The sequence below is a fragment of the Uloborus diversus genome, chromosome 6 (genome assembly GCF_026930045.1).
Source record: "Uloborus diversus isolate 005 chromosome 6, Udiv.v.3.1, whole genome shotgun sequence".
In the NCBI taxonomy this organism is placed as follows: Eukaryota; Metazoa; Arthropoda; class Arachnida; order Araneae; family Uloboridae; genus Uloborus; species Uloborus diversus.
The window spans coordinates 81,388,813-81,404,993 of NC_072736.1; the positions used below are offsets into that span (position 1 = coordinate 81,388,813).

The 16,181-nt window shown below is 34.0% G+C and overlaps 1 protein-coding gene across 1 annotated transcript in view; it reads left to right on the forward strand.

The window, feature by feature from the left end:
* Positions 1-10,482, forward strand: part of LOC129223998 (protein APCDD1-like) — a 51,587-nt gene extending 41,105 nt beyond the window's left edge. The window contains exon 5 of the mRNA XM_054858391.1: positions 9,436-10,482. Coding sequence (XP_054714366.1) covers positions 9,436-10,206 — 771 coding nt within the window. The 3' untranslated portion in view covers positions 10,207-10,482. The remainder of the gene's footprint in view (positions 1-9,435) is intronic.
* Positions 10,483-16,181: the final 5,699 nt, after the last annotated feature.

Here is a 16,181-nt window from a genome sequence, read left to right on the forward strand (position 1 = left end):
ACGTTACTGTAATCCAGCCGATCAGTGAGCGAAGCCAACTCCGACGGATTGGCAGTCCGATCTTTTGAACGAAAACTTTTAAAACTTCATACATTGCCTAATTTGTTCTTTCCCCAAAGATAAAGATCTTCCACTGCATGGATCTTTTGTGTACAGAACTACCCTGTTGTAATTTATCTGGACGAAAATAAAATTTGTTTCGGCTTTAAATTGCATCATCTTTTCCTTTAATAATGTACTGATTAGTGAGATAACCCTTAAAGTAATCCTGACATTGGTGCCAAAACTCAGATGGATTTCAGCTGAGAAACAATTATGTTGCTAGGTGCGATACTTTCTGATGATTTGGTTAGGAAAACCTAAAGCACCGATCCGGTCATGGTTCAACTACGACGACAGAACACACATTTTGCGTGAATTTTCCAGTACTTTACTCTAAAATGTATCAGGGGACCTAAAATCGTTGCTTTCGAGAAAGAGAAATGAAGACTTCACTCTCTCTCTCTCTTGACGTTTTATCTATTCTCAATTGACATATCACAGTAAAAAATTTCATTACAAAAAACAGAGCTGGCTTTCTTATTGTCCTTTGGCAACGGGTTAAATATTTATTTCAGTTCTCGCACAACAATAGGTTAAAATAAATATTAATCATTTGGGAGATATAACCATCCATTGTTTAAATTAATTAATTAATTAACAAAAACGTTTCGGATTCGGTCAATCGCGCTTCGAAACCATGCTTGCCCCAACTTAATTACACACAAAAAATTTGATCAAAATCGGTCCAGCCGTTTAAAAGTCATATGGTGACAAACGTACGCACAGAAGATTTTTATATATATACTAGAGGACTCGACAGACGTTGTTCTGTTCACACTTCATAAATTGAAAAGTTTAAAATTTTCAATAGTAAGAAGTAACAAAAAAGGTTTTAAGCTGATATGGTGACAGAATTCGTATATTTATTACAACTTGATTTATCTAATGCCCACTGAGCAGTTGTTTTACTAACTATTTTTTCTCTCGTACTTGATGATTTGTTTTTTCATCCATACTTAAAAGATAAAAAGCGTCTTCAGATATTAAGTGTAAAAATCTAACTACCTATCTAGAACAAACGGGAAATCACGCTGCAACATCCGCCATATGAAAAAGAATAAAACAATCGAAAGGATATCGTTTAGAAAAATGATAAAGGTAAAAACATTTCTCTGAATAAGCGAAAATCACTCATCCCAACCCCCCCCCCCCCCCCGCCTCCCGATGTAAAATAAACACATTCTTCAACTAAAATGACTTAAAACTCTTTAAAAATGAAAAACAATTCTTTGCCATTTGAAATATTTCGCCAAATAAACAAAAAAATACATTAACAGTATCTTTAAAATATAAACAAATGATTGCGCAACTCTATTGTTTATAGCCAAAGTCGCCAAGCCACCACGTTACTGTAATTCAGCCGATCAGTGAGAGAAGCCAACTCCGACCGATTAGTGATCCGATCTTTTGAACCAAAACTTTTTAAATTTCATATATTGCCTAATTTGTTCTTTCCACCAAAGATAAAGATCATCCATTGCACTGATCTTTTGTGTACAGAACCCTGTTGTAATTTATCTGGACGAAAATAAATTTTGTTTCATCTTTAAATTCCATCATCTTTTCCTTTAATAATGTACTGATTAGTTAGACAATCTTTTAAGTATTCTTGACATTGGTGCCAAAACTCAGATGGATTTCACCCGAGAAACAAATGTTGCTAGGTGCGGTACTTTCTGATCATTTGGTTAGGAAAACCTAAAGCACCGATCCGGTCACATGGTTTAACTACGACGACAGAATACACTTTTTGCGTGAACCTTCCAGTACTTTAAAATATACCACCGGACCTAAAAGCGTTGCTTTCAAGAAATGAAGGCTTCACTCTCACTCTCCACGTTTTATCTATTCTCAGTTGACGGATCACAGTAGGAAATTTCATTATAAAAAGCTTAGCTGGCTTTCTGGTTGTCCTATGGCAACGGGTTAAATATTTATTTCAGTTCTCGCTCAACAATAGGGGCCGTGGTAGCCCGATCGGTAGAGTGTCGGATTCGGGGCCGGAGGGTCCTGAGTTCGAACCTCGATGGTCGAAGATCCACCGTCGTCATTAAAGGGGACTGGGCGACGTTAAATATGCTCGTGGTCTCAATGTCCTCCAAGTGAAACGATACCTCTGGGGGTGCTAGCACCAGGTAGCTATTAGCTCCTGGTCTAGTTCTAAATTATCATTAACTGTTCGATCCGGTGATGGTGCTGCCATCTATCGGTATAAAAAAATAATGGAGGCAAGGCACTTAGTATGCAGTCCTCGACATAAATACAGTTGTAGTCAGTAGTGACTCGGAATCGAAATCGCTCAACAATACTTGAGGTTAAATCCCGGTTATCACAAATTTGCCATTTCAACTGCGCTTGCGCGCGGACTTTGCTTTTTGGGCTTTCTGTTTTAAGATTTCGTGTTGCTTGTTTATATTTAAGCTGAGTGAGAATCCCACCAAATTAATGAATGCGATTAGAATATTTTCACAGCGACTTCGTGATATATTATACGAAACTACCGATATGAATAACTGATAATCTTAAGAGAAAAATGACACTTCAATATTTATTAGTTTGGAAATATTTATTTAACATAAATGTAAAACACGTTGTGTACTTCAGTATGATTGATTGGAAAATTGGAATGTGATGGATGATGATGATTGGAATATTAGCACAGAAATCCGTCTTTTGCGGATATTTTACGTTAGGCGTAAACAACTTAGTATTATACATTTTTATTTAGGTTGAGGGTTCGGCTTTGTATTAGAAGTGATGCTGAAATTCTAGTACGCTCTTCTGATGTTAAAAATTTGGTCCTGAAAAAGGACAGACGATTCAGACACCGAATCCATTAATAATTAAGACGCAAAATTCAATCTTTACCGAGGCCTAAAAACTAAATCAGAAAAAACTTTGTGATTTCTAATTTTTATCTTTTGCCATCTCATATTTATTACCAAATTTAAAATGTTTGTAATTAATTTAGCAAGAGTTTTGAAATCAGCTAAGTCCGCGCGCAAGCGCAGTTGAAATACCAAATTTGTGATAACCGGGATTTAACGTCGAGTCTCAACAATAGGTTAAAATAAATATTAACCGTTTGGAAAATTTTGCCATTCAATGTTTAAATTAATTAATTAATTAACAAAAACGTTTTCGATTCGATCCATCGCGCTTCGAAACCATGCTTGCTACAACTTAATTACATACAAAAAATTTGATCAAAATCGGTCCAGCCGTTTAAAAGCCTTATGGTGACAAACGTACGCACAGAAGATTTATATATATATATATATATATATATATATATATATATATATATATATATATATATATATATATATATATATATATATATATATATATATATATATATATATATATATATATATATATATATATATATATATATATTGTATACTAACAATTTTAAAAACGGCGACATTCGACAACTCTAAGTCAACGACAGCAATTCGCCAGAGTGTTTTTTTTTTCCCCCAAGGTAGAAAATTAACGAGTCGCCCAGCCAAATGACGTACCTAAAACGAAAAAGTACCTTCAATAATTCTCAGACTTTTTCTTCAGTCCATATAAAAGGCAAAAATATCGGTCACCACCAGCCAGTGGGAGGGGGAATGGGGGGAGGGGTGGCGATTGAAAATCATCTGACAATCGCCACTCGGACCCAGTCGCCTCCTGCAAAAATTTATAATTTGAAATGTAGGGATGCACAAAAGGTATTAAAGTGTACAAAAGGCATTAAGTAATTAGTAAAATCATTTCAACCTAAACATCTTTTGTGAGCAAAATAAATAAAAGAAAAACTACTTACATTGGTTTAAGTATTTAGGGTTATACACTTCAATATTAAACATCGTCTAGCTTTGGGTAGAGTGTTGTATTTTGGGACACTTTTCATATTTTAATTTTTAACTTCAATTGCTTAAATCAAATTTAAAATCTAAAAGTCACATTTGAATACTTCAACATATTTCTCTGCAAAATATTTTTTTTAAATTCAGACAGTTTGAAAATAAATTGTTGCCTGCCATTTAAAGTAAGAGTTCCAAACTGTCCAAAGGTACAACATCCTATTGCACCTTGGGACACCTCCTGTTGCACGATGGGACACTCTTCGTCATTCTGGAAACAGCCATATACTTAAAAAAAATTTTGCACCAAAAAACGAAAAAAATTATTTTTTTCAAGGTAATGAATTAAAGTATGAATAATGAATCACATAAATAATGAATTAATGAATTATTATCTAACATTAAATGTGTTTAAAAGATTATATCAGGTTAGAACATTTTTCCATTTTCCTAAACACATCTTAATTATTAAGAACCATGCATATATTGCGCCTTGGGGCGTGTCCGAAGGTACAATATATTCGGTTGTCCCGAGGTACAATAACTACGTGGTTTAAGAAAAACCTAAATAATGTTCAATCTAGATGCACTATCATTAATTTCTCATAACCAAAATATTACTTCTCTTTTATAACAAAATAAAATTCAGCTGATTAGTTTCACAAATACAAAGACAGAAAGTGAAATAAAAATGAAGAAAATATTTTCTTTGGAATCTTTTCTTTATCTCACAAAATCATGAATTTTACTCATATGATGATGATTTTTACTATGTCACCATTTAGTGGTGAAGGTTACTATCAGAGAAAACATGGCTGTTAAAATTAGATTTTTAGAAATTAACAGTATCCCAAGGTACAACGCTCCCCTACTGAGTAAAAGAAAAGGAGGGGTGGGGACACTATTTGAAAAAAGTGGCAATGCAGTTCCTACCGGCCACTGACGATTAAAGAACTTTCCCATTTTTCCCCGTTAAGTAATCTTCTGCGTTTCTTTTTTCAGAAAATTTTTATTTTCATCGGGCAGCTTGACTAATTCACCTACCTTAATTCTCTTTTCTGATCCCATTTTTTTGGTATATATATTTTTTAATCGCTACATTAATACGCGCACATCGAAAGGTTTTCCACCATTTTCTTTCTTTTCTTCTTTTTTTTACAATTTTAATTATAAAAAAGGGGAATGAAGCATATCATTCTAATTGTACTGGGACTTGAATGAGCAAAAAAACTAGTTTTATTTAAATTTATTTACATATTTTTTTAAATTCCAAATTTAAAGCAAAAACTTTTTACATGAAGTAGCAAATCAAACCAATTGAATGGTCTAACTTATTTACGTACGATGACCTTTTTTTCGAATTTTTAATTTGATTATAACGTCCGTAATTAACATTTGCGGAATGAGAAAACCTCAGGTTTTTTTTTATTATTATTATTCTTTTTCATTTTGTTTGTTGATGGTTATTTTGTCTTTTCTGTTAATAGGATTTTTTTGCGGTTTCAAAAAGAATAAGTGTTTTTTTTTTCTTTTTCTTTTAAGGTGCAGGGCCATTCCACGAAAAAGTCAACTGCTTGTCCCGCACGTGACGGTTTATATATTTCAATAAAAAAGTAACGATTTTGAATGACGAAATTCTTTGCTTAAAATCTCACACATAAGTTTGCTTTTTGTTTGCAGAAAAAATTTGTTCAGCAATATTTTAAAGCATTATTTTTAATGACATACATGAGGCGTCATGTGTGGGATAAAATGACCGTTTTCCGTGGAATGATCCCGTATCTCTTATTCATATATATATATATTTTCCTATTTGATGCTTATTCCTTCTTCGTCGTTAAATTTTCTCCTAAACGGTTTTGGGAGCTGTGTTTTTCCTTTTCGTAGTTATTTATCCTTTAGGACCCAGGATGTTTCTGTCCCACATTAATTACCATTGCCAAAGCCTGATCACCGCAGGGGCATGTGGGGCACAGGCCTCTGCTCTTAGATTTCAGGGGCCCAAAATCTCCTTAATTGATCATGCTAATTAAAAATAAATAATGATTTCACTTAGAATCTAGAGTACAATGATGTCATTGATATTTTTGCAAAAGCAAAGACAAGGAAAAAATCTCTTTATTTGTTGATAAAAATTCCCCTTAAAAAATTTATCTCTTTGCAAATCTCAAAACCACTCCAAGTTTAGTCTGTATTTACTGTCTACTAAAAGTTATATCATAAATACCTTTGATATTTACGGTAAACTGGTAAAGTTTACCCCATCTTATATAAGTATTGTATACTATATCTCTTCTACTTTTTAAACGTTGCGATATGAGGTTACCACCAAATTCAGCATGGTAGTGTTAATACGCAAGTATCAAAATATCTCATAGCTTCAGAATAAGCGGAAATATGGGAGGCAGGGAGGGGGAGGAGAGAAAAAATTAATTTCATGCCCAGTGTCTTCAAAAATCTTAGTCGGGTCCTTGGGCTGCCCTGAAATACAAATGAGCCCTATGTTAATGTGACCAGATTTTTCAAGCTAAAAATCAGGACACATGACGGGGGAGGGGGGGTAGAGTAGTTTTTTTTTTCTCACAGGCTTAATATTTTACGTAACAGAAAAATGCCAAGAAGTAACTCAAATGTACCAATAAAGAACTCAAGTTGAAAATAATTTAATAGTATTGATGTAAAGAATATTGCATCACACAACAAATTTATTAATCAAAATAATTATTTTCAGTTGTACTTGGAGGTAGTTCAGCGTATTAAACATTAAAGAATAACATTTTACATGGCGTTCTTACGTTTACTGACAGCAAAAAATCGAAAAAGCGTTTAGAAAATCTAGATTGTTTGTTATATTTCTTGTGTGACGGAATTTAAACAAAAAAAAGCGGGACTTTTTCGACAAAGCGGGACACTTTGGCGGGACAGTAAGACAAAAAGCGAGACGTCTGGTCACATTACCCTATGTCCAATATCAGAATGATCGGGCTCTGACCATTGCCAATCTAAGGATAAAATTCCATTGCATAAGTGCCATCTTCTAGCGAAGAAATAATAACTACCGGCGTTATAAAGCCGATTTGCAGCAGAAAAAAAAAAGAAAGAAAGAAACAATAGATTATCAGTTAATTCCTGTCCCTGTTCCTTTAAATAACGTTCTCGGGGTTGACAAGAACTTCCTTGTGCTGATCCTGTTAGCTGAAGCTCGTCAGCTCGCCATATGAAAGGGATTAGTTGGAGTGTCGCTGCCCTGATAAGCCCGAAATCAGCGTCATATTTCGTTCTCGTCTTTCGATGACAGGTGATTTTGTTTTCATACATTTCAGCTTCTATTCGCAACTCCAGAGCTCGAATACGCTACCTTGCGGTGATTAACAAAACTAAAGAAAAAGGTAAAACATTCCATTCCACGTGTTTTCTTTGGGGTAAATTACAGGCTTCAGACAGTTTATGATGTAATGCAATTTCAGAAGAATAGAAAAGAAACATTCCCACAAACACGATGAAAAATTACTGTCATTCACTAAGCGTCCAAGCAAGTTATAAGTTATGGCATTTGTTTGTATTACCTTTTTCATCCGCCATTAGACAGTGGCTGCAGCGCCCCCTATAGTTAATTGGAGTTGCGAATTATAATTCGTAGTCGGTAGATAGGGCGTCGGACATCCAGCCCTTTTTAAAACTGAATCAATTTTTAAACAATGCAATTTCTAAGATAATACTATATCTAGATATGATGATAATTTGGTAGCTATTCAAACAAGTATTTTAAAAAAAAAGGAAAATCATTTGAATTTTGACGTCTTGAATTCAAATTATGTTTTTCGCAATCACGAATCGCGATAGAACCCTACTCGTTGAGTTTCTTATTGCTACAAATGGTATTGAAGGCCAAGAGAAAAGACCACGAAATTTGCACCCGGCATATTATGACTGATGATTTTCTAGAATAGGTAATACGAGGCATATCCATGAAAAAAGAAATAGTGACTAGGATGTGGTAATAAAGACAAAGATTTTATGGCCGATATTCACCGATACTATCATAAAGATTATATTCAGTGTATAACGTTACGTAGTTTTGTTTCTTTTCAATCTTAAATAATGGAAATAAATGATCTCGTAACTTTGCATAGATGAAGTTGTGCTGAATAAGATCATTATATAGGGGTCATTTCACGTCAAATCGCCTAATGTCATGTGCCGTCATGTCTCCGATTTTGTCCATTATTTTTTTACAAATAGATATCTATGAGGAAAGCCCGAATTAATTTTTTAGATTTTTTTGAATGAAAATTTCGTTTTGGAGAATTTTTTCAAAAATTGATTTTTGATCATTTTTCGGAGTCACCGTTTTGGCATGAATTTAGAGAATCTCTCTAATTTCTTTACCTTTCGACCAATTAAGCTGAATTTTGTATCAATTTCAAACTAATACTTTTCTCTTTCAATGCAAACGATAGAAAGTATTCTGTCAATAGTTGGGTGTTGCCACTCTATCTAAAATCAGTTTTTATGCTTTTTCAATTGGGAGATTAAATAAGTCATATCTCTGGAGTACCAACTATGATCTGCATCAAATTGTTTTTATAGCATATTTAAATCATTCTCTTGCTATGTAAAGAAAAAGTAGAAAGGCGTATTTTGTTGTTTTGAAATAAAAAAATAAAGTTTGTTCAGCAGAAAATACAATTTTTTTATTACTTTAAATCTCTTTTAAGCTTTAAAAAAGGCCAAAAAATTTTTCAGAATTATTAATACTGGACTGTCAGAGGATAAAAATTGATTTGTATCAATAGTTAACAGCTAAAAAGTTGTCCATTGTGGAAAATAATTGTGCAAAAACCTCCGTTTCAAACTTCTCAAAAAAAAAAAAAAAAAAACCACTTTTAATTGAAAGTGTACTAAATATTAAGAATAATAATTTGAAGAATAGTGTAAAAAAATGTTTCTAATGGCATTATTTTGCATTTTTTTTTCCGACGGTAAAAGATTAAAAAAAAAAGTACTATTGAAAAGTTTTCATAGCCTAAAGCTTGTTAAAATTAAGTAACACCTGACAATGATTTTCCGCTCTTACAATGCTCATGCAATATAGCATCATTCTTCTTTCGCTTTGAAAATGAATCGACACATTACTTTCGTCGATTATAAAATGTAAAATGAAAGGCATGCTTGTGCGGACTGCATTTATTTTAAAAATGTACTATTTCCTATGTATTAAAAGATGAGAAAATTAGAATTTATGTCAGTAAGTTTCAAAGATATTTTAAAATATACTTCAATAAGAAAAAATAATCTTCTTTAGAGAAATCTAGAGTAGTGCTGCATGAGTACTGTAAGAGCGGAAGATCAGTTTACCAGGAGTAGCGATGACATACATACAAAAATACTCAGTTTTTACTCTGGAAGATGTATACTCGCACACACTTTATTGCCTGATTGGTGATAGCATAAATTTCATTATTTTTTCTTTCAGACCACATCCTGTCCTGTGTGCCGTTTGCTATCCAAAGCAACTGCCACTTCAGCCCCAGAATTACATACTCCACGAGTCCTCCACTTGCCTCCTAATGATATAGAAGGTCAATGGATGAGTCTGCGCTGCGAAGTCCGGCCATACGGCCTATTCTTGAAACGTTCTTTCGTTTTCAGTCTTCACAATAAGCAATGGCAGGGAATGCATGCTTATTTCAAAGATCCCAACTGCATGAGTCCCATGTTCACGCTAAATGCCAGCGGAACGTTCATTCCTGGGCCACCGTCGAAGACAATACCTGATGCGGCTCAATACGACTTCCAAATTCTTGATTCAACTGTGACTCCAGAAGATCAAAGCTTCGTCAGCAACATGAATGGTTTGCCTACTTGTAGATCCAAGACTCTGTGGAAACTCGGAGTGGCAATGAACTTGACAGACTTTGGTGGTTGCAAAGAATTAGGAGTACAGATACCTTCGATTGAACTCGATTTAGTCAGATTTGAACATCAAAAACCGAATGTGAGGTATTTGTTCCTAGGGGATGTATCTGAAGAACAAGCGAGACCAACTAGTTTCCAACCACCTTTGGTGCAGTGCTCGGACAGTCGATATGCAGATAAAAATTTATTATACAACGAACTACGCCCATTACCGTTGGTGTCAAAATCTTGTAAACTATTTTGTGATGGCAGCTGTTTCCTCTCTGCACTAATTCTTTCGTCGATTATAATACACTGCAAAGTTTTCACCTTTTTAAAAGTGATGTAAAACAAGTAGACAGAAAAACAAAGAAATTATGTACGAATTATCTTTTAAGATTTTAGTTTGCACCGAGATCACCACTGTAACTAAAATAAATGTTTTGATGTTTAATTGCGCTCTGAGAGGATATTCCATTTTAGACCAGTAAAAGTTTACTCATGAATACTAATTATTCTTTAAAAAGTCATTATGTTGTAATAGTTAGAAAGAAATGCAAGTTTTAAAGACAGTAAATGTACGTCAATGACAACTTAATTAATATTTACCGTATTATCTTTAACATTACAGGGTATAATATCTGAAATTTTTAGCAATAAAATGAAAGATTTTTTATTGTCTTTTCTTTTTCTTTAACGCTTAAAACCTTCAGTTACACAGTTACAGCATACATTTCAAGTAAGCCTGATGTGCAATTTGCTTGTTCAGAAAGGGATTGTCGAAAACACGAGTTAGATATTTACACGGTGAAATAAGAATCTGGAGTGAACCCTATACTACTTCGTTTTACGAAAAAGGAATGGGTGCGTGTAGTCATTTACGAGCGTTATAAAAATCATTTCTTAAGTGAATAATTGTTTAGACATTTTCTTACACGCATAAAAGTATGGTTAACGTAGAGATAATTGTACTTTCAAATGTAAAGAAAGCTGATGTTTTTCTTAGCGTCTGTGATCTTAAATTGCAGAGAAATGTTTGGAACATGCATAAAAAACACCCTCAATAAAATGTTGCTCCCCCTTCCCCACCTGAAAAAATTAATGTAACATTGCTTTCATAATACTCGACTACTACACAAAAAGTTCATAAAATAAGGAAACGAAATCAATCTGTTTGAGTTCTTTTCTTTTTTCTTTCTTTCTTTCTTTTTTTGATGTATATATATATATATATATATATATATATAGATAGATAGATAGATAGATAATAGTGCTTCGATTATAAAGTATTCAAGCTTCTGATGTCCTACATACAATAATTATCTTACAATAATCTCATTTGTTTTTATTCATTAAAATATGTATTTTTTTCTTTTCTTTTCCTTTTTTTTTTTTAAATTTGAATAAGAACTATATAATGCGGTCAGACAAAAATCATTGAGAACCGATCAGATTTTTCCGCGGACTGGCGCCGGTCAGTTTGATCAGTGGTTGAGAATCGCTGGATTAAGATGATGTGATGATGAAGCACATCACACCAAACAGAATCACTTTAATTTTCTTCATGGGAATTTAAATTTGAACTTCAAAGAAAGGGCTGGACCGAAGGACTCATCCCCTTTCTTACGCCATTAATGCTGCCGCCATAGACAGGGGCCTGCGCAGAGCTTCTGTAATGGTAGTACCACTATACAGGGAGCCTAGACTTTTATATATCCAACGGAAAAGGGAGCACGGCCGTGCTGAATTTAGGAAAATAATTGAAAATTAACTGAAAATAGTTGGGTGTATGAAATTGATAGCATCTGAGTTTTTTCAAAAACATCTTAAATGTAGAGAGAGGATTTAGCTTCTGTTTTAAAAAGGAGTCATTACTAGATCTGAAATGCATTTTAGACTATCTTTGGTTCGGTTAGGAGAGGGGGATTCAGGAACGCTCCCAGCAGTCATTTTTCGAGATTGAAACTTTTAAAAACGCAGTTGCTATTTCCAATTATGTTGGGAAGGAAAAACAAAAAGATTCACATCGATGCAATGAAGACACTTTTGACAGAGAAGTTTTTATAACTTAAAAATCCGAGAAAGAAAGCACCATCCCAATGTTCAAATTTTGAAGCACCGTATTAAAGCTGGGGCTTTTAAGGTTAATGTTTATTAGATCACAACTTTCAACCAACTTTAATATCTTTTCTGAACCTTTGAAGGAGTTGATTCTGTGTTTTTTTTTTTTTTTTTCAATTTTATTGCTATACTAAACGATGTACATATATTTTTTTTAGTAAGTATGCTCGATGGTTACTAGTTTTCATGAAGAATCTTCTTCTTTAACCTACAAACCTTCCAGACGTACACAAAGCCTTCGAAGAAGGAATGTTTGCTGTAAAAAAGACAATAAATGTGTTTTCTGTAATTGGATTGGACCATGCTTACATGCAAAAGCAAAACAATGCGATGGTGAAAGAAGACGCGGGTATAACTGGTCTATCACAGATTCAACTGCGTTAAGAAGATGGATGTTGGTTGGTCTTGAAGTTATCGATTTTTTACACAATTTGAAAAAGTTACCTCGGCTCATTTAAAGAAACGCCGTATATACGCAATGAAGAAATGTTAAGTTTTCAAAGCCTGTTTTCAAGAAAGGTCTTGAACAGCCAAACCTAGAAGAGCAATAGCTGAACATGGAAATCCATTTTTTGAAACATCGAAAGAATTGTTTTCATTAGAGAGAATATAGCAGTAGACGAAGAATGTGTGGAGCAACTCATGAAGATTGGGCAAGTTGAGAAAAAAAGCTTCAACAAATTCATAGAGAACGGAATTGTGACTCACAAGTCACTTCATATTCACGGGTAGAAAAAAAAGTTTTTCTTAGTCTTTCATTTTTACAGAAAAACCAGTAAGTCTGTTTGATAAAAAGATTAAAATTCGATGGAGATTCATTTTCAAAGCTTTTCATTATTTGCGATATCGTACATTTAAATCTGGATGAATTTCTCCTCTATGAAAATCAACCTCACCCTCCATCGATTTCAATAAATGGAGCTATTTGTACGGGAAATAAGTCTAGTTATTAACATTCCTGCTCAATGAATTCAGTAATAATATTTCTACTGATGAAGACTACTCGAGAGAAGACGAAAACGTTTTGAGAAAGGATGTTGGAGATGAAAATTATGAATGCTAATTTTAGAATAAGTGCAAAGACACATTGTGATGCTATTGTCTGTGATGGTTCTTTCATCGTTCACATAAAACGACCTAGGACGGAAATTTTTTTTGTTTTAGTGTCTGAAGTCTGTTCAGGATACAGATGCTAGACATATAAGAGAAATAGGAGAAAGATACTCGTACCAATTTGGAGAAAATGGTTTGCTTCCAGAACTGGATCAGTTTCCCCTGGAATGCAGATAAGAAGACAGACTTGTTTTTCATGATTGCACTGCCTTTGCCATCATGATTTGCTCTTCAAAATTCGACGGGGATTTTCATTGAATACGACACCTCTAGCTCCATCAAATCACGAGGAAGCTGATTGTAGGATCTTCGGACATGTTTTGGATGCTGCAGAAAGAGGAAACAGAAGCATATGCGTAAGATCTGTTGGCGCTCGCTGTCATTTTAGGTATACAGTCGAATCCCGACTTACGCGAGGGATGCGTTCCAAGACCCTTCGTGTAAGTTGAAATTTAGCGTGTTGTGGAAAAGGGAATGTGTAAAAACTTTTATAAATATACCCATACGATTAAAGACACTTTTAAACACCACCTCCAACTGTCAAAAACCATTTCTGAACTAAACATTACTGTTTCTAAAATAAAAAAATTGAATTTTTGTCTATTGTATTTTAAAAAAAACCGTTTTATTTAGCATAAAAAACTGCTACGATGCACAAAATCAATGGGAAAGAAAGACGTGAAATGAACCACTACGAGTCGTACATTATGTAGTAAGAAAAAAAAAAGCACTATAGTTGTTGGAACTTTCTCTTTTTCCTTCTATCTTCACAAACTTTAAATGAAACAGCATTCTTAGGTGTCATTATATTTTATCAACTTTCCCATATAGAATGAAAAAAAGTTAATGGAAAATGAGGAGTAGAGTTTTTTGTATAAGCGATGTTCAGACAAGTACGGTGTGGAAACTTCCGCTCTCAGTGATGAAAAAGGATAAAGGTCCCTTCACGAAAAAACCACGATTCTCTTTGGAAAATTTTCGTGTTGCGGGTGAAGAATCAGCGTTAAGAATAAAATTCTTTACTCGGGAAAAAATCGCGTTATAGCCATTTCGCGTAAGTCGGATCGCGTTGTAGCGGGAGTCGACTGTATCATACTTCCATGAGTTGTACAAAAAGGGGAGAAAGAAGATGGGGCTTACATTTGTAGCTGGAAAACACTTTCGACTAATACTAGTTCAAGATTTTGCTCACAAATTCGGTCAGCAAAAAGCAGTGGCTTAAAGAGGGTTCGACTCATTCTCAGGATATGACACGACCTTTTTGTTGCAAGTCGGGGAAAATTGACGATGTGGAAAAGATGGAAAGGCTATCCTGATTGGTGCATTTTTATACCTATCCTAACCTGAAAAAAAAAGTATACCTGATTAAAAATTTTAAATATCTTATCGAATCTTTGCTACTCGTCTTCATGTAACTTCCGTCTGTAAATGAAGCTAGAAAATGTTTTTCCACCAGCAAACAAAGATCAATGACTAACTTATCACCTACAGATGAAGCCCTTTGGCAACTTATTTAATAACGAATAAATACCTTTGTGCTGAAAATTCAAAAAATCAGTAATCCAACGTCAGAAAGCACAAATATTTGCAAAATATTGCAGACACGTGTTTCGGTGTTACAAGGAACACCTTTTTCAATGCAAAGAAATGTGAGCTTCTGGATGAAAAGTCATCAGAGAAAAGCAACACGGTGGAACAGGAGATAGTATAAATATCAAAAACTAGAAATTAAACAAAAACAAAAAAGATAAAATGACACCTGGAGGCAAAATTTATTGTATAATTCCATCAGGAAAAAAACCGTTAAGTAATAAATTTTCCAAAAAAACCCATAAACAATGCAAAAAGTCCAAAAATGAAACCACTCTGAATAAATTAGCAATAAATTTGCCAGCGGGAAAAACTATGTGTGAAAGCAATGTATCAAATGGAGAAATGCATTTAAGAACAAAGTGAAGGATAAACATATTGGAATTGGTTGATCAAAAAACGAAATAAGAAAGCAAAAAATGAAAAAAAATAAAAGTAAGAAATGTACGACGTTTACATAAAAAATAATTAAAAAAAAAAAACTAAACCAATTTTAACAAAGGAGTCCACACAGAAGAAAAATAGGGAATTGCAGTAAGATCATTGACTAAACTAGAACGGTTCCTCAGGATGTGGAAAGATTCCCAGAAATCAAGATCCAACGAATTGGGGCATTTTTGGACAATTTGATAAGAGTTAAAGTCAAAAGAATGATTTGATTCCCAACAGTGCTGGGCAATACTGGATTTATTCAGCTGTTGTTTCCTCACATAGTTTTGATGTTCTTTTAACCGAAATTTCAAAGAACGGCGGGTCTGTCCGATGTATCCGAGTCCGCAATTGCAAACAATTTTATAGATCCCACAGCAATTAAGAGGATGAATATGATCTTTAAGAGAAGAGAAAGAAAGTTTATTAATAGGAGAAAATACCACTTGGAATTGGAATCGCTTCAGAATCTTAGCAACCTGAAAACTAATACCAGGGAAGAAAGGCAGAACAACTAAATTCTTAGTGTTAAAAGTTCTATTATGAGCAATATTTTGAGATTTTTTGCAAAGTTTTTTATAAATGGAATCAACTAAGGTGGGCGGATAGTCTCTATCAACAGCCACAGCTCTTAAATAGTTGAGTTCCGCATTAAGAAGCTCAGGTGAAGAGCAAATATTCATTGCACGATAAACAAATGTGTTGAAAGCTGAATATTTTTGATTAGGAGGGTGAGACGATAATCTATGTGGGGGTAATGAAACAGCAAAAGGTTTGCGATAAACTGTAGTTTCAAAACCGGACTCAGTTCGAGAAACGAGAACATCCAGAAATGGAAGGCAATTATTCTGTTCTTTTTCACAAGAGAATTGAATATGAGGATCAATGGAATTTAAAATAGATAAAGCATCATCAATGCTTAGATGATCGTGATTCATAAGAACAAAACAGTCATCAACATAGCGAACATAGAATTGAAACTGTAGTTTCTGAAACAACTTGAGCTCAAAGTAATGCATGTAAATATCACTAAGGATGGGGCTAAGTGGGTTTCCCATTGCCAAACCATCC